Source organism: Malaclemys terrapin, chromosome 6, assembly GCF_027887155.1.
Source record: "Malaclemys terrapin pileata isolate rMalTer1 chromosome 6, rMalTer1.hap1, whole genome shotgun sequence".
Taxonomy (NCBI): domain Eukaryota; kingdom Metazoa; phylum Chordata; order Testudines; family Emydidae; genus Malaclemys; species Malaclemys terrapin.
In genome coordinates, this window is record NC_071510.1 from 88,958,649 (window position 1) to 88,982,992 (window position 24,344).

Here is a 24,344-nt window from a genome sequence, read left to right on the forward strand (position 1 = left end):
TTAAATCACTAATCACTGTCAAGAGCTAGCAAAGGGGCATAGCTGCACCTGAAGAAAAAGGTTCACTTCAAAACTTCTGCGAGTAGGTTCCAGTTGACAATTTTTTGCAGGTGCAAATAGTCCAGTATTTTCCCCACATTTACCATATTGCTCCTTGCAAAGGTTATTTCATTCTGGTTATGCCTGAACTAGAACTCAGATATGAACGCACTCTACTTAAAGGTGGTTTGGAATCAGATCTTTATTTAATGTCTTAGGCCCATTTCTAGTTAGTACTGTACTTTAAAATAAGAACTTATCTATTTGCGAAGTTACATATACACAACACAAGTTTGTAAAAATATACAACAACATACTACACTTTACAAGTGTCCTGTTAGAATATGCAGGCTTAATTGCTTTAAATTGTTTCCTATTAGAACAGAAATTTGTTAAGGCAAATACTTTCCACCATAAGTAGTTTTGGAAATATCTGCTGTCATCACATTCCTCACATACTTTATTATTATCATCCTAAAGATGCTGACTAAGTTGTTACACAAAACTCATCCTCACCAGCTAGTAAATTCCTAGCTTTATCTCAAGGACACCCGTGGTTGTTTTTTTGCAATTTGATACTTTGAGTCAATTAAGTGTTCTATCTATAGGCAAAATATAAAAACCAAAAATGTATCAGTCATTTATTTGATGTCTCCAAGTTAGAGAGAGGACAGTCATTTGCAATTGCATAAAGGGAATCTCAGCAAGTCATCATTCTTACACTACTTTAAATAATACAGAAGTGATCAAACAAAAAGTGTGGAATGGACCCAGGCTAATGCATAAAGACAGTACTGAAGAACATCTAGGCTTCCAACTTCACTGACTCCAGTACTGAACGTGCATCTTTATATTCTTCAGCTTCTTCCAACTCTTTTTCATTTTCCTGAAATTAAAATTAGATTTCTTTATACAGCTTTAAGTACTTTGAAAATAACGCTTTCAATGAAATAACTGAGATGTTATATTAAAATTCCATTTTTTAGTGCTGCGTGTTAGATGTAATAATATCCCTTGCATCAATGGATTAGCTCCTTAGAGCCAGCTAGTTTAGCATTTTTTTCCTCCATATTTTTTAAAATCAGGTTTAAGATTTTGTCCAACATCATGTGGCTCGTTAAACTTCGGGTGCCATCCTAGGTAAAGGGGAAGTCCATGAAACATGAAGGGCATTTCAATATTGAATACATTGGTTTTAGAGAAATTTAGGTAGTTCCCACATCCCCTCTTATAGTGAGTAAAACAGTTAAATCATGCACATGTCAAATTTAGAAGTACCAAGTCTGAATTATTTGAATTTTTTATATGTTGTTCAATTAAAGGAATATTCAAACCAAAATGCAGTCCACACAAAAGTTGGCAGAAATGGCAACAGAGGTAAGACTAACATTTAGGAAGACTTGAAACCTTCTTTGAGGTTGTCCATTTAAAAAGAGATTCTTCTTCAAAGTTCACTTTAATGGGAACTATGCAAGTATACTGGGAGGGGAAAATGACCTTTCAGAACTTTTCAGTATTATTAAGTTTTGGATTTATTTAAAAATTTCAAGTCTCTTGATTAAAATAGCTTATCTGTTTGTTTGCCTTCTCAATTTAGGGAATAGTAGCAATGACTAATCAGTAAATTATGCCAACCCCTTCACGTAAACAATCTGAAGACCACTATGGACCTGCAAAAAGATGAAGTCTAACAGTCTGATCCTGCAAAGCGCAGAGCACCTCATGGAAAATCTGAAGAGCCTTTCAACTCCACTTGAAGTTAACAGGAGTTGAGGTCATTCAGCATCTTGCAGAATCAGGCTCTAATGCTGGCAGCTTAATGGAGATCAGCAGAGGGGAATTCTACCAAGTCATCTCTCCTTCACTCACTGCATGTGGTAAGATGCTTAAATTCCATTGTATAGTTACGCTTCACAGTAATGTTTAAATCTACATGGGTAACAAGACTGCTGGTAAAGAAACTGTCAGCTTTTTAATGTAATCCTGTGACCTTAGAGCTAGGTAAAGCAGGTTTGGGCCCTAAATTTCTATATCACCCCTACTCGTATGCAAATAGTTCCACTGAAATCAAGCTAACTACTTATCTTAAGATACTGTGATTATTTTTTAATGACCAAATAATCAAAGCAAGCAGAATGTTCCAACTATAAACCTGAATTCACATGAAGAGATTAAGTGATATGGTAATATAATTTGCAAAACAAAGGACTCCACTTTAATATCGCAATATTTAAGTGTCCACTGGGTACATGTCCCGTTTCAGTGTTTCTCAACTTCCGTTTATTGAAACGGACTACTGATTGTATTGTTTTGTTATATCTACACTAAACTTTGTATTCACTTATCTATGCACATTCTGAAATCAACTATTGTGTTACATAATACTAGTCGTGGAAATATACACAAAATAAGATACAAGATACCATATACAAAGTAGAAAGTGTTCAATCTTAGTCAGTTTCATTATACTATTACACTGAGGGCTAAATAAATAATTTGCTAGTACAACACCATCAATGAAAGAATCTGGCTTTCTAAGTCTTTGTGGCCAGAAGACATGAAATGCTCAAGGTAAGAGTTATTTTGCGCTTTACTTACTAATAGTTGACTAAGATCTGCACGCGCAGCTTCTAATCTGCGTTGGCAATCTGGAATCATCATTCGAGATTCTTGCAAGATCTCAATCTGTGAAAGAGAAGCCGATAAAACAAATGAACATTTCAGTATTGAATAAATTTATTTTAGAGCACACACAAAGCTCATTCTTATCTAAAATAGTTGTCAAAACTATTTTCAAAGATGTTTAAAACAGCTACCTCACAGAAAATACAGATCGTTTTACATTGACACTACCTTACATCTTATTTAACAGATATAACTGCTTAACACTCATATTACGTATATTAAAGCATATATAAGAAAATGATTTTTATATGGCATTTCCATGTCCTTCATTTTATACATATAATATAATTTGGCAAAGTGTAATTATAAGTGTAATTAACAAAGTCTTTTAGAATAATTTTTTTCCAACTGAAGAAAGAATTAGCTAGTAAAAGCTTTCCATATATGTTTGTTAAAAAAGACTATTTAAAATAAACTATTTTCCCTGCTGTCATGAAGTAGCTTCATCCAAAATGGGATCAGCTGGTTATATAAATATCTCCTGCATCTTTTGGGTAATAAAGAAAAACAGTGTTCAGATAATACCACATAGAGATAATTACTGCATGAAAAAAGTTATTGAGTTATTGATCACATCGTGTGCACACTGCAGGAGGTTCTGACTGAAAGACAAAGGCAAAGAAAAATGAAAAGCATAGACCAGCAGGCTCATATTTTTGATGCTTATCATGCATAAAAAGTTATTACTTATCCTTCTGCTTCATTTTAGGAGAAAGATTATTCTCACCATGCACTTTGAGCAAAATTACCAAACTGGCACCCCACTGAATCTGAACATCTTGCCTACACCTACAGAAAACAAACTTCAGAATTATACAGAAAACCCACTTATATTTCATGGAATATTTGTGGACCTGAAATCTATACACTGAAAAAAAGGGGTGTGCAGCACTGTTCTTCAATGTATCAAATTTATTTAGAAATGAAAATCAATTAGCAAATTAAAGTGTGAAACCTGGATAACCTGCAGTTTAAAGCTTTTACTTTTAATTCCTCACTGCATTCTTTCACGCAAAAGGATATTTTCTCCCTTCAATGTCATTACACACAAACTAGTATTAATGGAAATTATATATTCAAAAGGAGGGGAGAATGTGTGTCTGTCTTCACAAGTTCACATGCATTAAGGCCCCAGACCAGCAAAGCACTTGAGTAAATGAATATCTTTAAGCACACAAATGATGTCCCATAGAATTCAATGGGACTGCTCTTGTGCTTAAAGTTATATTTGTGCTTAAGTTCTTTGCTAGTCTGGAGCCTATATAACCATTTTAGATAAAAATGGGTCTAATGGGGGGAAAAAAAGTTTCCAATTCAGTCTTCAGCTTCCATTATGAGAAATTAAGAGACAACCTTTCTACTTTAATGAAACATTAAAAGGTGACAAATTTAAAATACAATGGCACAAAATGCAAAAGTTGAGATTCTCAATAGCAAGATCATCACTTTTATGAAAGAAAAAATGGCCCTAAGGAGACTGCATAATTATTTTAATGGTTCTACAGAAAAATCCAACATTTGCAGCATCTAGGTTTAAGTAGAAGAGGTACTGGGATTTTTAAAAAGTTAAGATGAATCTACTATCCATTAAAAGACCCTAAATTGACAACCCTGAAATCTAAATTTATTCACAGACCACGTACAGCATACATAGTAAAAGTGACTGATAATCCACCACATTTATATGCTTACTTCTATTCTGGAAAGAGGACCTGCAGAAGCAAGAACAGTCTGATCACCAGGCCCAGTCAGTCAATCACTGACCTCTGTTGGTACTATTAAAAAGTTGTACACTATCATGCTGGTAGATGATATGGAGAAGAGACCAATTCATTTTATATAGGCCACTGAACAGCTATCAGAGAAAAAAAGATTTAAGCACTGACTTAGAATCTAGAAACTCTACAGCGCTAATCCTGGCTTCTTCTGTGGCCTTCATCAAAGGGGCAGATGGAGCCACAGGAGTCCTTCACTATGGGAGGAAAGCTGGCTGAGAACTGTAGAGGTGGTTGCAGTGCCTCCAAATCATTGTAGATTTATTTAAATCAAAGTGATTGGTGATTAAACCACCAATTTCAGAAAATCTTGATTTAAATCAGAGTTTACTTATGCTTTGCCCTATACTTTAGTTATTTTCCTAAGGAAAAGCTGATCCTCACTGGTTGGTAATCATTAAAACACATCAATTTGTAATTAAATATAGCCATTGCAGTACATTTGGTACTTCTTTTTGCTAACCAGGAGAATATATTATATTTATACAAATTTATTTAAGCAATTACACAGCTTAATATACATATAGATTCTTACATTTTAATTTTATTATGTTAGCAAATGCATCATGCACCATTTTCTATTTATTAGATTATTCTACTCTGTCAAGCTCTATTTGGATGAAAATGGGTATTCAATTAAATGTAAAAATTAATTATTTTTTATTAGTTAAATGAAACTACCTAAAATGTGCTGGATGTCGTTTTTTATGTAAGTTTATCAAAGCATGATTTGCATTTAAAAACAAAAAACAAACAATGAGGAGTCTGTAAGGTGCCACGAGAACGTCTTTGTTTTTGCTGATACAGACTAACATGGCTACCACTCTGAAACCTGTCACCATTTAAAAACAAGTAACATATTTAGTTACTGAACTGATTGTTTCTGGTCACCACATCCTTCAAGATTTTAGAATTAATAGATCTCATCCTCACACTTTGTTCTTCCAATCTATGAATAAAACAAACAAGATTCTTCCTGCTTTTTCAACCTCCAATTAGTTTATTAACTTTGAATAAACTATAGCCATCTAATTGAATAAACTGAAATGAAGAAAATATTCTCTTCGTACCTGCAAATGGAAGTTGAAAGCTGTGTTAGCATTTCAACAAACACTGGTTTCAACAGCTTAGCCAGTGATTTCCAGCAGTTCAGTGATTTAACTTCCTTTAAAACTTTGGAAGCAAACTTCTACTGCTTACTATTTTGTTAAATTATGATTAATAAAGTTTAGACCTTTAACACAGGCTGTCAATTTCAAATTAAATTGCAATTTTTTTATTTTTAAAAATAAAAAAAGTATTTAAATCAAAAATCCAATTTAAATAAAATTGAATTTTTTAATCCAGTCTGTTCCAAAATTTCTTGGGAAGAAGTGATATTAAATAGAAATTGAAAGGGGGTGAAATTCTACACAGTTATATATAGCAGGCCCAGTGACAAAGGAAACCTGAAGACAACTGTGAACTATTAGACAGTCATTCAGAAATTCTGGGAACACTGATTCACACAAGAATGTTAATTTTCCAAGTAACATTTTCTTTACAACAGCTGCACAGTGAGAACATTGATCACTGTTACAAACCTTCATAATAAAGCTTAATTGCACAAGTCTGAACAGTTAGATTTAGTAACTGAAGCTGGGATGTTCAAATCTCATTGAAATCTGAAAGTCAAAGGGTACCCAATTCTAATACACTCCTTTGAAAATCCCAGGCTAAATTATTTTTGGTTATCATAGACTTTAAGGTCATAAGGAACCACCATGATCATCTAGTCTGATGTCCTGCTCATTGCAGGCCACAGAGCCTCATCCACCCACTCCTGGTTCACAACCTCTGGCTGAGTGCTGAAGTCCTCAAATCATGACTCAAAGACTTCAAGTTACAGAGAATCTGCCATTTACACTAGTTTAAACCTGCAAGTGCCCCATGCAAAATAAAAAAACCTAGTTGTCTCTGCCAATTTGACCTGTGGGAAAATTTCTTCCTGACCGCAAATATGGTGATAGTTAATCCTCGAGCATGGGGCCAAGACTCACCAGCCAGACACTTGGGAAAGAATTTTCTGTAGTAACTCAGAGCCCTCTCTATCTAGTGTCCCATCACCTGACGTTGGAAATATTTATTGCTAGCAGTCGCAGATCAACTAGATGCCATTACAGGCAGTTTCAGTTTCATTAGACCATCCCCTCCATAAACTTATCAAGCTCAGTCTTTAAGTCAGTTAGGTTTTTTGCCCCCATTGCTCCCCGTGGAAGTCTGTTCCAGAACCTCACTCCTCTGATGGCATCAAGGCTGATTTCCCCACTCTGGCACTTGGAGTACAGAAGCTGGGGGCCTGCAAGGATTCTAAAAATTAATACAGGCGAGTCTCATCTTACGCTGGGGTTACGTTCCACTGTTAGTGCGTAAAGCGAAAATTGCATATAGTCAAAATTACATTGAGTGTAATGGCGGGCGGAATCGCCCGCACTACAGGTACAGTATTTAAATTATTTTTCTCTCTCTCTCTCTTTTTTTTTTTTGGTTTTGCCAACCACGCAAAGCTGCATTCGCACATGTTAAATGTGCATAAGATGAGACTCGCCTGTACTGGCCACTCCAGGCTGGTATTAAACTCCCACGGTTACAGCTTTTCTCTGACCTTGGATGTGTAGATGCTGAAACCACCCAAATGCAAATAAACCCTTTTTACCCAGGAAGGCAAACTTGGGAATTCCTCCCTGTGGGGTATCCTCAGCCCTTTCATCCCCCCCCCTCTGGGGAAGAGCTGAGAAAGAAAAACAAAGGAAATCAGCTGTTGCCACCAGCTAATTAAACCACATATGCACAAAAATACCCAATCCTGTTCTTAAAAACGATAAATTTTATTAAAAAGAAAAATACATCTGAAACTTAGGCTATTGCTAGATTTAAAAAGAGCAAATATAATAATTAAGCATCAAGAATGGTTTTCTTGAGGTCTAGTTTAATGGTTGCAGGCAAAACAAAAGCATTTGGGGGTCAGCCCAGAGGAGTCCACAGGCTTTACAGAAATAAGATAAACCTAATCAAGTCTTTCTAGACATTTTCTGATCTACTTATGTATTTGGGGTTTCAAATTGAGTAGTTTTAGGTATGATCTGGTGATTTTCATACCTGGTTCACAGCTTTTTACAGCATAGCTTCAGCCCTGTTTTGCTCTGTCCCCTCTCTCCAGAGAACAGACAGACAGACAGACAGACAAAGGGAAAGTTTTTTTTCCCCAATTTTAAAAAGTTCTAGCCCTCCCATTGGCTCTTTTGGTCAGGTGCCCAACTTCCTTCCTTTTACCTGTGGACTTGTTAACGCTTTACAGGTAAAAGTAAGTAGAAAACCACTAACAACAGAGATTGTGTAGCTAACTGGCTGGCTGGGTGTTCATAAAAGGGAGCTACCCCCACCCTTCATTTATCACAGATGGCTAGAAATCTTTGTCTAATTTCAAGCCTGAACTTGTTGATGGCCAATTTATATCCATTTGTTCTTGTGCCTGCATTGGCCCTTAAGTTAAATAACTCCTCTCCCTCCCTAGTATTTATTCCTCTGGTGTATTTATAGAGAGCAATCATATCTCCCCTCAGCCTTCTTTTGGTTAGGCTAAACAAGCCAAGTTCTTAAGTGTCTTTTCTTCTGATAATCTTAGTAGCCCTTCTCTGTGCCATCATGAGAAACTGACCTGACTTTGCAAAGAACAATTTATATCTGCGGGGTTATTGAAAAATGTGATGCCCGAATGAAAGTATTAAGCATGGAAAGAACCAAAGTGTATCGGATTAAAAATACTTGTTGAGGCACAAAGAATACTTGGATAAACAAACCAGATTTATTTATAAGTGTACAGGCAAACATAAAAGGGAGCTAGCACAAAGGGTGGTTATGTACATAAGAAGCAACCTTTTTTTTTTTTTTTTTTTTTTTTTTTTTTTTTTTTTTTTTTAAGATTAGTGCTCTTAGCACAAAATGAAAAGATGTCAAAAGAAAAATTGTCATGGACAAAAGCTTTGATGATGGGGGAAAACAACAAAAACAAAACATCTTTACTGGATCTGAAGTTTACAAAGCAAGGTTATACAACATTGTGATTGTGAAATGGGAAACAAAGCATTTCAGAAACAAATATTGGAGGTGAGCACAATGTAGTCAGAGTAAGCATACACAATATGTACGGCCCTATCAAATTCACGGTCCATTACAATGAACATGGTTGCTGCCATATGACTTAATAGTTGGAGACAGGTCCTGGCTGATATCTGTAAGCTGGTTTGTGCTGTGGTGATCAAGGGTGACAAATCTGTGTAGTGGTAACCAGGCTTTGGCCTCCAGCGCATCCAGGTGGACCCCAATGAACTTTAGTTTTTGAGCGGGTGTCAACGTTGATTTTTTACATGTTTATTTTTAGTCCTAGTTGAGAGAAAGAGAACCATTATCCTTTGAGTCGCGTCTACAACATCTTCCTGAGAAAGGGCTTTGAGTAGACAGCGGTCTAAGTAGGAGAATATCATGACTCCTTGCTTGCAATAGTGGGCCACCATGACCGTGAGAACCTTAGAGAACATCGGGGCACCGATGAGAGGCCAAAAGGCAGTGCACTGGGTGTATGGAGATATGAAAATATCCATCAAGGAGGTCGAGGGCCGAGAAACAGTCCCCTTGTTCCAGTGCTTGGATTGTAGCTGCTAATGTGACCATCCTCGATCATTGAACATGTGGAGTTTCTTTAGGTCAAAAATGGGCCTCCATTCCCTGCTCTTTTTCTGAGTTAAGTAGTAGTGGGAATAAAAGCCTCTCCCCCTCTGTGTTGGGTGTGGTAGAATCAGTACTGACACAAGTGCAGTAGGTGATTTATTTTGTAGAAGGTGCTTGTGAGAAGGGTCCCTGAACAGGGACAAGGAGGTAGGGAGGATGGGGCGGTGGGGGTGGGGGAGAGAGGGCACAGAGGTAAATGGGACTGAGTAACCAATGTTTATAAATTTCTAATATTCATTTGTCCAAGGTGATGGTCTGCCATACTGGGTGGAATGGGATCAGGCAGTCTCCGAAAGGATGGATGATTGTTGATGGTTCCAGTGCTTGGAAATGGGGATGGCATCTCCGACCCTTGAGCAAAGCCTCAAAATTGCTATTTCAAGGAGGGTTGTTGGGATCTTGACGGCTGAGATGGGACTGGTCTATGTCTCTTAGGCCTCTGCCTCCATTTTTGTAGGTCATATTGTCTCTGTGGCTGGACATATGGGGGCAGGCCTTGACTGGTATTTCCCCAGCTTCCTTCTTTGTGCAGGTGTGTAAATGCGTAAAGACTGAAGAGTTGCCCTGGAAACCTTTAGGGCGTGGAAGGATTAATCAGTTTTGGCCGCGAACAATTGCTGGTGCTCAAAGGGAGGATCATTAACAGTAGATGGGACCTTCTTGGGAAACTCAGAGAGGTGGCATCACGAAGCCCATTGCATAACTTAAGCAGTGGTAATGGATCGTGTGGCTGTGTCTGCCACATCCAACGAAGCTTATAAGACCGTCCGTGCAAGATGGTGGTCTTTTTTGTTATTTGGAATACAGTCAATAAAATTGGACATCTTAGAATCTTAGACTTAGAAATCTTAGACAATTTGTGTGGTTATATTTGGCCATCAAAGTTTTGTAATTGGTTATTCTGAATTGCTTAGTTCCTGACAAACAGGCTTTGTGCCCAAAGAGGTCTAACTGTTTCTAGTCCTTATTGTATCGGGTGATTCTGGAGTGGTGTTGTCTTTATTCACGGCCTCTACCACCAAGGAATTTGGTGGGGGATGTGAGAACAAAAAATCTATAGCCTTAGAAGGGACGCAATACTTTTTGACTGCTCTTTTACAAGTAGGTGGTATTGTTGCAGGGGTCTGCCAGATTATCTTGGCTGGGTCCACAAGTGCCTCATTTATAGGGAGCATAATCTTTGATGTTTGTCTGTAAAATATCCAACAGTTTACGTTGAGACTCTGCAACTTCTTCCAAGGGTATTTTGAGCGAGTCAGCAATTCTTTTAAATAGCTCCTGGAACTGTTTAAAGTCGAAGTGGTGGAGGCATGACTGCTTTGTCTGGGGAGGATGAAGACAGATTGATTTGAGGTGTGACTTCCCGTTCCAAAGCTTCCTCCCATTCTTCAAAAGTCTCCTCCGGAGGCTGTACCTACTGAGGCTGATGAGGAGCACCACCTCCTCTGCCTGTAGGTGCTGGAAGGCCTAGAGTACTGGTGGCTGTATGGAGGCCATGGATTCCAATAAGGCCATTGCAGTGGGAATGGCATTGGTGGTGGCATCCATGGATGTCCATACCACCCTTGGGTATCACTTGGCTGATACCCAGATTGCTCTGGTGAACCTGGTCTGGTGGTCATGCAAATGAATGAGGAGTGGTCCCCTTCCTCTTCATCCTCATTGCTGGAAAAAAAGAGGGGCTGATCTCAGTGGTGATATAGATTGGCATGGTACTGAGCATGCTGGAGTAACATCAGTATGAAGAAGAGGAGATTCTGGTGTTGTATAGACTAGCAAGTCCTTGCGATGAAGGAACTGACGTGGTACCGCAAGACTTGATACAGAGGATGGTGTTGTAGACAGTACTGCTGTCATAGCTGATGTCGCTGTGCTATGCATTAGGGGACCAGTAGATGGCACCATAGACTGTAGCGATGTTGAGCTTCTTGGTGCCAGATATTTAAGAGGCTACATCGGTACGGAGGAGGAGGAGGAGGAGGAAGGCGTCTCTCGGTCACTCTTCTCAGAGCCAGCCTCCTTAAGGTCTTTGGCTTACACAGAATCAGTAGTACCGTAAGATCCTGTTGACTTGTAGGTGCTCAACTACGCCGCAGTCGGTATCAAGTGTGTTGAACGAATCAGGGATTGCTTCGTTTTGGCTGGTTCCCTGGAAGGGGAATTTGTTGCCTGCTTTTTTCCCCCACCTTTTTTGAGGACTCATTTCCTCTGAGGGTGGCAGGGATGGTCTCTCAGATTCACCTAAAGTTGAGCACCCAAAGGGACACTCCTCGAAGAAGAATTTATCATTATGTGAAAGGTTAAAAATGATCATCCTGCCATCTTTCACCTACTCTGGATTTAAGATTTCAAACATAGCATGCCCCTGATAAGGTGACAAGGTCAGTGTGGTAACATATTTTACTGAACCAATTTATGTTGGAGGGAGACAAGCTTTTGGGCTTACACAGAGGTCCTTCAGGTCTTGAAGACTAGCTGTATGTAAGCTCAAAAGCTTTTCTCTCTCACCAACAGAAGTCAGTCCAATAAAAGATATTACCCCACCCACCTTGTGTATCTAATATCCTGGGAACCAATGTGCCTACAATAACACTGCACACAAGGATAAGGTGCACAGGGAAAAGAAGATGGGGCCAAGAAAGCAGAGATTTGTTAATCAGGAAGGTGTCCTTATTTCATAGTGTAGTTCACCTCTGAAAAAGTGACTGAGCCTTAGATCACTTAATCTGGGATAGTGAGAAGATAAAAGAACCATCCGAACACACCTTCTCAAAAATAGTATCAGAATTACTTAGGTGAGAGAGTCGATCCTTGGTAGTTTTAGGCTAAGAAATTAGCTATATGATTTAAAACAAAACAACAAACAAACAAACAAAACTACTAAAGGACCCCATGACCACTTGCTCTTTGCCGGTTACAAAATTGAAAATAAAGGTACATTTGAAAGAGTGGTTTTCCTCAGCCAGATTAGAAGAGGCAATGAATCGATGGGGGGTGGGGACAAAAGCAAATATGTTTTACTGTAATTGAGCAGAATGAAAAGATGACCTTTTCCTTAATATCAATAACCTATAAAGCTACTAACTCAAATTTGTAAAATAGGTTTCCAGTTTATTGCAAATTTCTATTTAACTGTTTTTTAAAAACAACATAGCTGGCCTGGAAAAGGCTTGAATTATACTAAACCGCTGGTAATTCCCCCTTTAGTTGAGGAATAAATTGCACAGAACACTAAGTGACTCTCTTTACTCTTGGGGAGGTGTGAAGAAAAATTTCTGGAAAGTGTTGGGATACATTCTTTTCTCAGTGCAGAGAATCAGTTCTCTTTCATGTCAGCTTATTATTTCAGAGTGTGGAACTTATAGGTTTCAACCACTTACATCAAGCATTGTGTAGAAAAGGAGTGGAGAGCCTGAGGGAGGAATAAAGATGATAGACACCTACTTGACTTCCTCTTCACCTAACTGCTTCAGTATTTCCAACTTTTTCAACCCTTGCAGTTGCTCTAGCAGAGGACCAATCGATTGGTACATAGCAGATCATTTCAGGAGGCAGAAGCAAAAGGTTATTTTATCCTTTCTGGAAAATGGTTTGCTGCCTAGGAGTTTTATGATACTCTGGGACTGTAGGTTTTCTTCTTTGCCAGCTGGGGAGACAGAGCTAGTGCAGAGATTTAAGAGTGTAGATACTACTCTTGCGGGGGAAGAAGCAAAATTCATTACTAGTGCCTTCCCTTAATCCAGTCACTGGCTAATTCAATCCTCCCCTTAATTTTAGAATTAAGTCATTTGTATTATAAACACACTTCTTGCCCTTTATTTTGATAACTTTCGTAAGGATGACTGGATAATGCAATCACTGCCCATAGAAAACTATCAATCAACAGGCAGCATTTTCTACACAACAGCTCTCAAAATTTTACTTGAAAAGAATATGAATTGCTTTGAATGGAAACACTGTCACATGGGCAGACAACTGGCAGAAAAGTCATACATAAAAGGGAACCCATTTGGAAAGTGGTGCCAGTTCAGTTCTGACAAAACAAGCATTGATCAACCAACAAAGTTGGCTCAGCCTTGACAGTACTGGCTGCACACTCTCCTCCTCAGCTCTTTTTTGTGGAATTATCTGTCATCCTTAGGTTTTCAGGCAGAGAGAAACTTGCAGGATATGGGGCAAGAGCCCTCACTCAGCCCAACATATGATTTGGTTAAAAAAGTGAGCAATCTGATTAAAGAAAAGGCATGTGGATTAGTTATGGAGATTTCCTTCAGTTTTGCAGAAGGCAGAAAGTCAGGAAAAATAAATGTCTGTGCCAAGACTGCAGACAGAACAGAACTGGCAGGTTTCCCATAAAGAGTCAAGTCACTACCCCGTGCCTGAAAGGTCTGATACAGCCTCTTTCTGTAGAGCAGAGGAATGGTGAGCCCAACTACAAAAGAATTTCCCTCCAGCAATTGTTAATGTCAATTGTTGAATCTTCTTACTAAATGGGAGTTTCCATGTTAATGTATTCCAACTACTAAGCAATTATTTTAAATCCTCAGCATAGAGAGCATAGTCTAGAATACAAAAAGGTATTTATATCTTTGACCAAGTGAAAATGAAACTCTTTAAAAAAAAAAAAAAAGGAAAAAAGAAAGCCGTAGCAAGGATTACAATAATTTCTCATCAATAAGCTTCTTTCAAAAAGGACATTAGAAAAAAACCCCACAAAGCTGAAAGCAGCATGTTTAATATCACCTGCATGTCAGGAGTATTATTCTAGAGAACACAGATACAAATACAAGAAGCTAGCCTTTAAAGGAGACTGATTTGTGCTCATTGGTTAAACTCTCCAAATGCACAAACAAGTGCGCCAAACCCTTTATTAGCACCTTGACTGGCTTTTTATCTAGATAACTAGAACTATAGAATTCAGATTATTAAACAGAGGTCATCTATTCTTATGAGAAAACCTTAAGGATTTTGAAAGTAATCAGACTGGAATGAAACTAAAAGTTCCACCTAATCTTATTTGTGTCTGTTTTATGAGGAGAGTCTGAAACTTTGTGTATTAAATCCAACATGAAATTTTAAAAAGTAAAGAAATTTGATTAAAAACTACTACTTGAGCCATTAAAAAAAGATAAGTAATATTACTTGGGGAATACTCAACATTAAACAAACATTGAAGTGTTCAGACTTAGCATCTTTCATGTTTGAAGTCCTGTTCCACAAAAAAACAGCTTCAGTAACTAAAAGTATAGTTAATTCTGGTCTTCCACATTTTAATTTTCAGGAATCTGTATCTTGATTAGTGAATCTGTTCCACTTTTAGTGGTGACTAGTGAAAACTAAAGGATTCTGCCCAATCCTAGCAAAACATGAGAGACTCAAGTACGAGATTATGAGGAGCAGAACTTGTTGGATAAAGGACATGAACACCAGCTTCTCAAAGGGCTTGTCTCCTCATGAAAGCTAATCTGGAATAATTGAGAGCAATTGTATCTCTTGCAGTAACCCTGTCATGAGCGAGATCTCTGAAGAGTAACAGAGAATGGAGATTTGGGGGGGGGGGGGGGGGGGGGATAAATTGGAGTGTATATCAGATTTCCACCATGCTTAGGACCCACCCGTCTGTTGTGATGTGGGGCCCAGGTATGACAGAAGTGAGACAGGTGGTTTGGAAAAATTGGGGAAGACAAGGATGGCCCTCTTAGAGCTGGCAGTCTGCCCTTGACCAACTCATCAAAGTGAGCTCTTGGAGGATGCCACCTGCCTTGAAGAACAGGCTGCTCCAGAAGTAGAGGGTGGTGGTAGGCAACTTTGTAACCTCTGTTAGTTCTCCTTGGCAGGTCCTGGGCTTGATAGGCAAATCCCTGAGAATGCTGTGACTGGTGATGATGGAATGACTTATTTCACTGCAGGTGCCCAGAGGTTTCAGGAATACTCTAAAGCAGAGGTAGGCAACCTATGGCACGTGTGCCAAAGGCAACACACGAGCTGATTTTCAGTGGCACTCACACTGCCCGGGTCCTGGCCACCAGTCTGGGGGGCTCTGCATTTTAATTTAATTTTAAATGAAGCTTCTTAAACATTTAAAAAACCTTAGTTACTTTACATACAATAGTTTAGTTATATATTATAGACTTATAGAAAGAGACCTTCTAAAAACGTTAAAATACATTACTGGCAAGCGAAACCTTAAATTAGAGTGAATAAATGAAGACTCGGCACACCACTTCTGAAAGTTTGCCAACCCCTGCTCTAGAGTCTTTGAGACTGTACAGAATCTCATCAGGTTTTTTTTTTAGCAGAGCGATGGCCCTTCAAATGAGAGATCCTGGACTGTTTGTTGCACCTCTAGAGGGAGGCCAGAAGAGTGTAACCAAGGCCTAGTCTTCACTTACCGGCTGGTCCGGCGGCACGCCATCGATGTTCTGGGATCGATTTATCGCGTCTGGTTAAGACGCGATAAATCGATCCCGGAAGTGCTCACAGTCGGCGCCGGTACTCCAGCTCGCCGAGAGGAGTACACGGCATCGACGGGGGGAGACTTCCTGCCGCGTCTGGACCGCGGTAAGTTCGGACTAAGGTAATTCGAATTCAGCTACATTATTAACGTAGCTGAATTTGCGTACCTTAGTCCGATTTGGGGACTTAGTGGGGACCAGGCCCAAGACACAAGCCTCATTGTGATGGCAGAAACCATGCCAGGAGCTGCAAAATCTGCTTTGCCGAGACTTGCCTGTATGCTTATGTATAAATATTAAAGACAGAGCTAAATTCTCAAACTATTAATTATAGTTAAATAATTCCAGTTCTTAACTATGTAACTAAACAGAATTTTCTTGAAGTCTTTTAAATATGTAAATCCCATCCCACATATATGCTGGAACAAGTTTTCCACTACTAGAAGTATCTTGAAATTAAGTGATTAGTGGGACAAGCAAGCACACTCACTCTGCTCAGCATCCTAGTCTTCAGAACTTAAAAATTCCTTGCACTCTGGAAATTGTCAGAGCTGTGAGTATATACCTAAAGAGAACACTAAAGCAGCTGTGTGAAGATATCATCTGAGGAACCAAATTGCGGCCGTTTTCATAGTGTACTGAGACCCTTAAAAGGTATATCTACACAGCTTCTGGGTGCACATCTTGCAGCCTGTGTTATTTGGGCTCATCATACTAGTGTGCTAAGAACAGCAACATGGATTTTATGGCTTGGGCTGGAGCTCAGGCTCTGAAACCCTGGGTGGGCTTCAGAGCTCAATCTCAAACATCAAAGCAATGTCTCCACAGCTATTTTTAGCACGCTAGCCCAAGGTCCTCAAGCACAAGTCTGTCGACCTGGGCTGCAATATTCGCTCCCAGAAACCATGCAGACATACTCACAGAGTGATGGAGGCCATTCATTTAAAAACTGTTGTCACTGGTTCCTCAGAAGACATCCTCAAAGTATTGCTTTACCATTCTCTTTACTGCAAGAGCTTCAAAGGCTATTATTGTCAATTATGACAATTTCTGAACAGTAGGTGAGAAAATTCCTTGATGCTCTCAAATAATCTGCTGAATTGGGACTGAGCATCAGGATTGCATTTACTGGTTCCAATTAATCTTTAAAGAAACTATTCTCATTTCTATTTCAGTAGAGCCTAAAAACCCCTATCAGTGATCAGAGGCAGTGAGATCATACTTCTTATGGTGGTATGAGTAAATGGCTGCAATGTCTTCCAAAATTTTTTTTAAATAACCTGGAAAGGAGAAAAACACACACAGTTGGACTTGTGCCTTTTATGATGAGTAAAGGCAGCAAGAAGGGATGTTTTTAGTTGGTTTTTAAATATTTTTTCTGCTTGTTTTTTGTTACAGTAGACACTCAAAGTCTCATTTATTCTTCCATGTGTCCAGGAAGATGAAGGATAACTGGAGAACTGGTAGGTTTATAACACCAGAGACAATGCAAGTGAAGCCTGATTAAGACTGAAAGTGCTTTAATGCAGACTGTTTAGAGGGAGGGAGGGAGGGAGGGTGTGTGTGTGTGTGATCTATTGAACAGCAAATACCTACAACATGCTTGGGAGGAAAAAAAACAGTTACACGTTCAGTTAGAAGTTGAGAAAGCTCAGTCCACACTGAATATCCCAGAAGTGCCCATAAAACCAAACTCTGTATTCCTATTATTTCTAAAGTAAAAGCAAGCAGAAAAAAAATCTACATTTTAAAACAAAACAAATCTGCAGGCCTTCATTCATAGGATTAAAAAAAAAAGGGGGGGGTGAGGAGTACATACCAATTTCCTCCCCTTTGCAGGTAACTTTATTCCATAGCTGTGAACACAAACCATTCCCTCCATTCTCTCCAAACACACAAAATTCAGAAACATCACTATTAGGTAGGATATCTCAAAAATATAGTTTACCTATATATAGCTTGTCTGAGGTTCTCCTATAACTCTATAGCAGCAGGTACATGGGTGCGTCCATTGCTGTGCACCCGGCTATTTCACTTTTTTGTCTGAAGTTTGGTTAAGTTGTTAGTGTATATCTGCACTCAGAGTTAAAAGCTTTCATCTGTGTATAATCACCCCTAAACACTGTAAATTGAAAACTGTGCTCAAATATTTTGGCCATGTCTACACTACCACTTAAATTGCTATGGGATGTGAAAAACACCCCTCCTCCCTCCCTGAGCAACTTAGGGTACATCTACAATACAGGGGGGAGTCGATTTAAGATACGCAAATTCAGCTACGTGAATAGCGTAGCTGAATTCGACGTATCGCAGCCGACTTACCCCGCTGTGAGGACGGCGGCAAAATCGACTTCTGCGGCTTTCTGTCGACGGCGCTTACTCCCACCTCCGCTGGTGGAGTAAGAGCGTCGATTCGGGGATCGATTGTCGCGTCCCCATGGGACGCGATAAATCGATCCCCGAGAGGTCGATTTCTACCCGCCGATTCAGGCGGGTAGTGTAGACCTAGCCTTAGTTTCACTGGCGTAAGTGCTCATGTGCACAGTGCTACGTTGGCAGGATAATTTCTCCTGCCAACACAGCTACCGCTGCTTGGTTTGGTAGTTTTATTATATCGACAGAAGAGCTCTCTTCTGTCAGCATAGAGAGGCTACACAAGTGGCGCAGCTGCATTGGTACAGCTGTGCTGCTGTAAGATTGCTAACATAGACATGACCTTAGTTTACCTAAACTATTCAGAAGGCAAAAAACCCCTCCTCAGGCTCAACCCTGAGCATTCCTGCAAGGTATGGAGCACCCTCAACTCAAAGATGAGGATGCTTATTTCATAGGAACACTCAGTACCTTGCAGGATTGAGCTCCTTATGAGTCAACAGTTCTGGAAAGAGCATATTTAAAAATGCAAAGAACTGTGTACATTTGTATACTGCCCTTTTATATTTAAGATAACTTTTAGTATAGTGTTCATATCACCTGAGTTTGGAAAAAGCTGTGTGAGATTCTTTTATTAAGAATCACTTTCAAATTTCCTTTATAAAAGTTATAATGTTTTAAATATATTTAAAAAAATTTTTAGGACAACATACCTGCTTTTTAATTCCATAATCCTCACTTGCTTCAGCTTTCATTTTTTCAATTTTTTCTTCTTGCTGTTTTGCTTCTTTTTCATACATAACTTTCTCTTTTACCAACCTGAAAACAAATCAAATGAGATAAATAATAAAGTGAGATTAAGCTGTATAATTGGAAAATGACATCTTACCCAACAAAAATAAAAATACAGCAAGCCTTCAAGAGGCTACTGTCTAGTTTTATAAAAGTTAAATTCTTGATCTTTTAACTAAGGATCTAAACCCAAGGGGATAATAGAAAGTATATCTATTTTAATTCTGGCTTTATATTAAATAGCATGGATTACTTAAACCAATATTCACTTAAGACAGTCTGCTACTCTGTTTCAAATATTAGACAAACAAAATGAAGTAGCAAATTCCAAGCTGCCACGTGCTTTATTGATAGAGGAGAAACACTTGTGGTCTGCAATGATGGATTCCAAGTCACAAAAGACAACTGCTCAGATTCAAGTCACGTGGGTTTTGAGCACAGATGTGTTACACAAGGCAAAGTGTATAATAAGCTATGTTTGCATCTCAAAGATAACACTTTTTCAGAACAGTCCAAGAAACAATTAAAAAAAAAAAAGATTACTAACCTGTTCTACAATTGTTGTTCTTTGTGATGCATTGCATGGCCATTCCACTTCAGGTGTGTGCACCAGAGTTGGAAATTTTTTCTTAGCAGTATCTGTTGGAGCAGCACATACACCCTCTGCTGACTCATATTGCTATGGGACAGTACAAAAGGGTGGAACCTGACTTCCCTCAGTTCCTTCTTACCTGAGAGACTCCTATACAGAGGGGAAGGAGGATGGTCATAGAATGGATACGTGCAACACAACTCCAAGACCAGTTACAGAACTAGTTAGTAACAGTTTTTTCTTCGAGTGATTGCACATGTCCATTCCACTTCAGGTGACTCAAAACCAGTTCAAACCAGAGGTGGGTTTCAGAATCTACCTGAACAAGAACCAAAGGACTTCTTGTCCGAACTTGACATCATCTCTGGAATGCTGAGAGATGGCATAAAGAATTGTAAATGTATTCACCAATGACCAAGCTGCAGCCCTACAACTGTCTGATATTGGCACTTGAGCTAAAAAAAAGGTGCAAAAGTTGCTTGAGATCTTGCCATGTGTGCTCCCATCTTGCTTGATGGGGTTACGTTGGCAATGTCATAACACATACATATGCAGGAAAAAATCCATGACAAGCTCCTTTGTGTTGAGACTGTAATGCCCTTCATCCTGTTTGCAACTGCTACGAACAGTTGGTATGACTATCTAAACCAGTGGTCCCCAAACTTTTTCCCTTGTGCCCCCCTTACCCGTCTGTTCTGTCCCCCCCCAGAGCTGGGCTGTGGTTCCAGGAAGGGGGAGACGCAGCCAGGGGTAAGGGGGCTGGTAGCTGGGGCCCCGGGCGTGGGGTCGGCAGCCAGGGTCAGGACCAGAGCTGGGTGGTGCTCACTGCGCACCCCCATGGGGGCTGGCCCAGGCCCCAGACATACTACCCCCCCCCCCCCGAACATTCCTCTGAATGCCCCTGAGGGGCATGCCCCACAGTTTGGGGACCTCTGATCTCAATAATCTGGTTCTGTCCAAATAAAAAGCTAATGCCTTTTTGACATCCAAGGCATGGAGTCTCTCCATCCTTTTGAGAATAGGGCTTAGGAAAGAAAATCAGTAAGTATATTCCTTGACTGAGGTGGAATTCCGACGCTACTTTTGTCCACATCTGAAATTTGTGACTAAGTAAACTTTGCCCTTATAAAAGTTTGCGTAAGGAGGCCTCTACCAGCCCAAGGATCCAGGTCCCCAGATCAACATAGGACCACTGCTGGGTACCAGGAGTAGGATCCTCTGGAGGAAGAGGAGTGATGCCTTCTATCCCTGGAGCGAGGAGCATAGGAACATACCTTAGAGCAGTGGTTCTCACAACCTATTTACCACTGTGGGCTGCATCCAATACTACCTGTATGGCCTTGAGGGTGTCACATGGGCCAAAGCTGTGCGCTAATTGGGCCGTAGGTTGAAAACCACTGCCTCAGAGGAAAAAATCAGAGTCACCTGACCAGAGATGCACTGTACCATAAGGTGTCAAGATTCGATGGCGTGTCCCCAGAGAGGTCAGTACCAGGGACAGTATACTGATTTTGCCTCTGGAAGGCACCAGGCGAGGATGCAGTGGACAATCTGAAGTCTGCCACGGAGCTGAGGGCTTGACCTTACTTGTAGGTAAGTCGATAAAGTCTGAGAATCAATCAGTACTGGACAACTTGTCTCCTATGCTGCTGGAGAATCTGATACCAAGAGATTTAACAGGTCTTGCACAGCAACATATGCCTCTGGCGTCATCAGTACCGAAAGGTTCTCCTGCTGCTGCCGCATTCAAGGGGTCAGTAGCTTAACAGGTGTAGGCCTCAATGACATAGGCACTGGTACTAGAGTCAAAAACCCTGAATAAGAAAGTCAGTACCAGGGAGCACTTCTTCCCAGAGGTTACTCTGCCCTGCTCTCCAGTTTGCTTGCTGGTAGACAGTACTGGGGACCTCAATCTTTTGGAAGAGGTTGGGTCCTTTGAGGCATGCTGTCTGTTGCTTCTTCCTCACTACCAGGAAAGGGGAAATGCTGCAATGTTCACTAACTGGCGTAGAAGTACTTGGTGCCCACCCTGAGTAGAACAGTTCAGACAGTGGACACAAGGTGGCCTCATGAGAAGGAGACAAAGCCTCACCTTCCTATCTTTTTTGCTCCAGGACTTGAAATGTCCAGAGATTTGACAGTGGTCCTAGATGTGACCCTCATTCGGCATTTGGAATGAGGGTTACTTATTGGCATAGACTTGCAGCTGATGCAAGGCTTAAAGCCTGGAGGCTGAGCATGCCTCAGTACTGACAGTCAGCACCCAGAACAAGCACAAACTGACAATCTAAGCAAAACTAAATAAAATAACTAAAGGTCTAATTAACTACTGAGAAGTACACTACGTATATATAAAGAATCATTCTTGGGAAAGACAGAACACTTGCAAAGCAAGCAAACACACACTGACTACCAATCATGGGCAGTCAGAGATAACTGAGGAGAATCGGAAGCCATCCTTTATATCACTGCACAGCAGCATGAGGCAGTTGAGGATACATGCACCGCCCCAACAGGGTACCACTAAAGGAAAAAAAGTCTCCTACTTTGGAGCACTGGGCATCCCCACACCTGAAGTAGAATGGACATGTTCAATTACTCAAAGAACTGGAATTACATAAGAATGGCCCTACTGGGTCAGACCAAAGCTCCATCTAGCCCAGTATCCTGTCTTCTGACAGTGGCCAGTGCCAGGTGCCCCAGAGGGAATGAACAGAACAGGTAATCATCAAGTGATCCATCCCCTGTCACTCATTCCCAGCTTCTGGCAAACAGAGGCTAGGGACACCATTCCTGCATTAAAATTCTCATTTTAATGTAGATAATACTTTAAAAGACAGTGTAATCACCTCCACTATTTAGGTTAGGAGTTCAGACTCTGATAGCATGAACCATATATTAATACAGAGACGTCTTGCACATGACCTCCCTTCCCTGTGGTAATTACAGCAATGCTTTATATGGAAAACTAAATTAAGAAAGTCTCTTATATTTTTAATCTTCTTTTAATGCAATTTCATAGGTGCAAATTAGCAGGAGGAGCAAGCCCATGTGACCAGCCAATTCTTCAGTTCAAGACAACAGTTCAAGAATCTCTTTTCTAGATCATAGTTACATTTCACATCACAGTACAGAAGTGAGTAGATGTAATTCCACACATCAAATTTGACCACAAAATAATATTACTAAGTCAACTTCCCAAACACAGCATCTCCATAGTATCAAGGTTCTTAAAATGTTTGCTCCAAAAGGGCCTTTGCAAACTCGGAATCCCAGAACTAGTATGTATCATGGTAAGTAGTGGACCCATAATTTAACCTTGATAACTAGCACCAGCATATGGGAAATTTTCTTAAAATCTGTTTGATCAAAGGGAGACAACACACCCACTTTTTAGCCTTCACACTGGACCAAGATTTGGAAACTGGGTGCTCTTTGATATAGTCCCCCTTTTCCAGCAAACCTTTAAGATCACCTCGAGTAAATTCAAGTCCAACAACTATAGCACTAAAAAGATTCCAGTTTAATAGAATTCCTTGTAGTTTGCGATATGTTCTTAACATAAAATAACCCAGTGTGCTGCCAAAAACTATGTACCACAAACTCACATTAGCACCAGTAAAAGTAAAAGTGGACTTATCTGTCTGTCCAGCTGGCTGATCAAAAGTGACTATTATTGAGCAAATTCAGACACCAACTGCTCAGGTTTACTATATGATTCTATTATGATGACCAAACAAGAAGGATTTGTATGGATACTAGAGATTTGAACAACATGTATTAGGGCTTTTGCTGGTATAGAAATATCATAAAAACCCACACCCTTAACCAACATTAATGTACCGATCAAAACTTCCATTATAATATTTACCTGCATTACTTTGTCAAAATAGTGACTGCTAAAAATCAAGTTAGGGGAAAAGATGAAAGAAGGTAAACTGGAATGGCCTGATAGGGTCACAAATACTTTGGAGTAGCAGTAAACCTTTCTAAACACCAGTTCTGGACCTGGCATCAGCATCAAAAAAGTACAATTTTATAAAGGACTGGATAACTTTATGATCAGGATGGAATGCTTTAGGTCAAGGCAATAATATTCTTTTGTTTGTTAAGTTTCCTAAAAAAAGTTAATTTTTCTGTCATTAACTGTGTAATTAACTGTGAGATAGCTGACTTTTGAATTACTGTACCCAAATTCTTAATAGGTTGTTTGATGTAAAATATTTAAACTTATTAAAATTAAATGTCTAAGCATTATTGTTACAATTAAACTCAACTGCACCACTAAAACGAACACTTTAGAATTTGTCTGTATTAGCTAAAAAAAGCTAACTTAAGCTTGTTATGTATGAAAACATAAGCGACAATCAACTAATGTTTATATTCATAAACCAACTCTAGAATCAGTGACACTACAAACTATAGCCATACAAGCCCTCTCTTAGCAAATAAAAAGGTTTGTTTCTCCAATCATATAAGGACAACTGAAAAACCCCTGGAAGCTCACTAAGGTGCAAGCTAAACACATCAGAAGCAGGGTTTGCTGGCCCTGTTGTAGGTAAAGCTCCTCTCTAGGAAATAAAAATAAGTTTAAAAACACCACATACACTTTGGAACTTGCTTACAAATTTTTAGGTCACCAATATTAAAACACTGGTTTAAACTGTGATAAACATTACTGCCTTATTATAAAAGGAAGAAGAAAGACTGGACTCACTTTTTCAGAATTTCCACATTTTTGAACAGACTACTCAGTGTGATGAAAGTATTTTATAAGTTACGGCTATTGGGCTGGCAAGTACTTTGCACCTTATTTACCCCATCTCATGAACTGTTGTAAGAAGATAAGCATCCTCAAGTGTATGG

At 39.6% G+C, this 24,344-nt stretch overlaps 1 protein-coding gene across 1 annotated transcript in view; it reads right to left on the minus strand.

The window, feature by feature from the left end:
* Positions 1–223: 223 nt before the first annotated feature.
* Positions 224–24,344, minus strand: part of TBCA (tubulin folding cofactor A) — a 52,697-nt gene continuing 28,576 nt past the window's right edge. Inside the window, exons 2-4 of the mRNA XM_054032387.1 lie at positions 18,808–18,913; positions 2,638–2,724; positions 224–925 (exon numbers count right to left, since the gene is read on the minus strand). Coding sequence (XP_053888362.1) covers positions 845–925; positions 2,638–2,724; positions 18,808–18,913 — 274 coding nt within the window. The 3' untranslated portion in view covers positions 224–844. The remainder of the gene's footprint in view (positions 926–2,637; positions 2,725–18,807; positions 18,914–24,344) is intronic.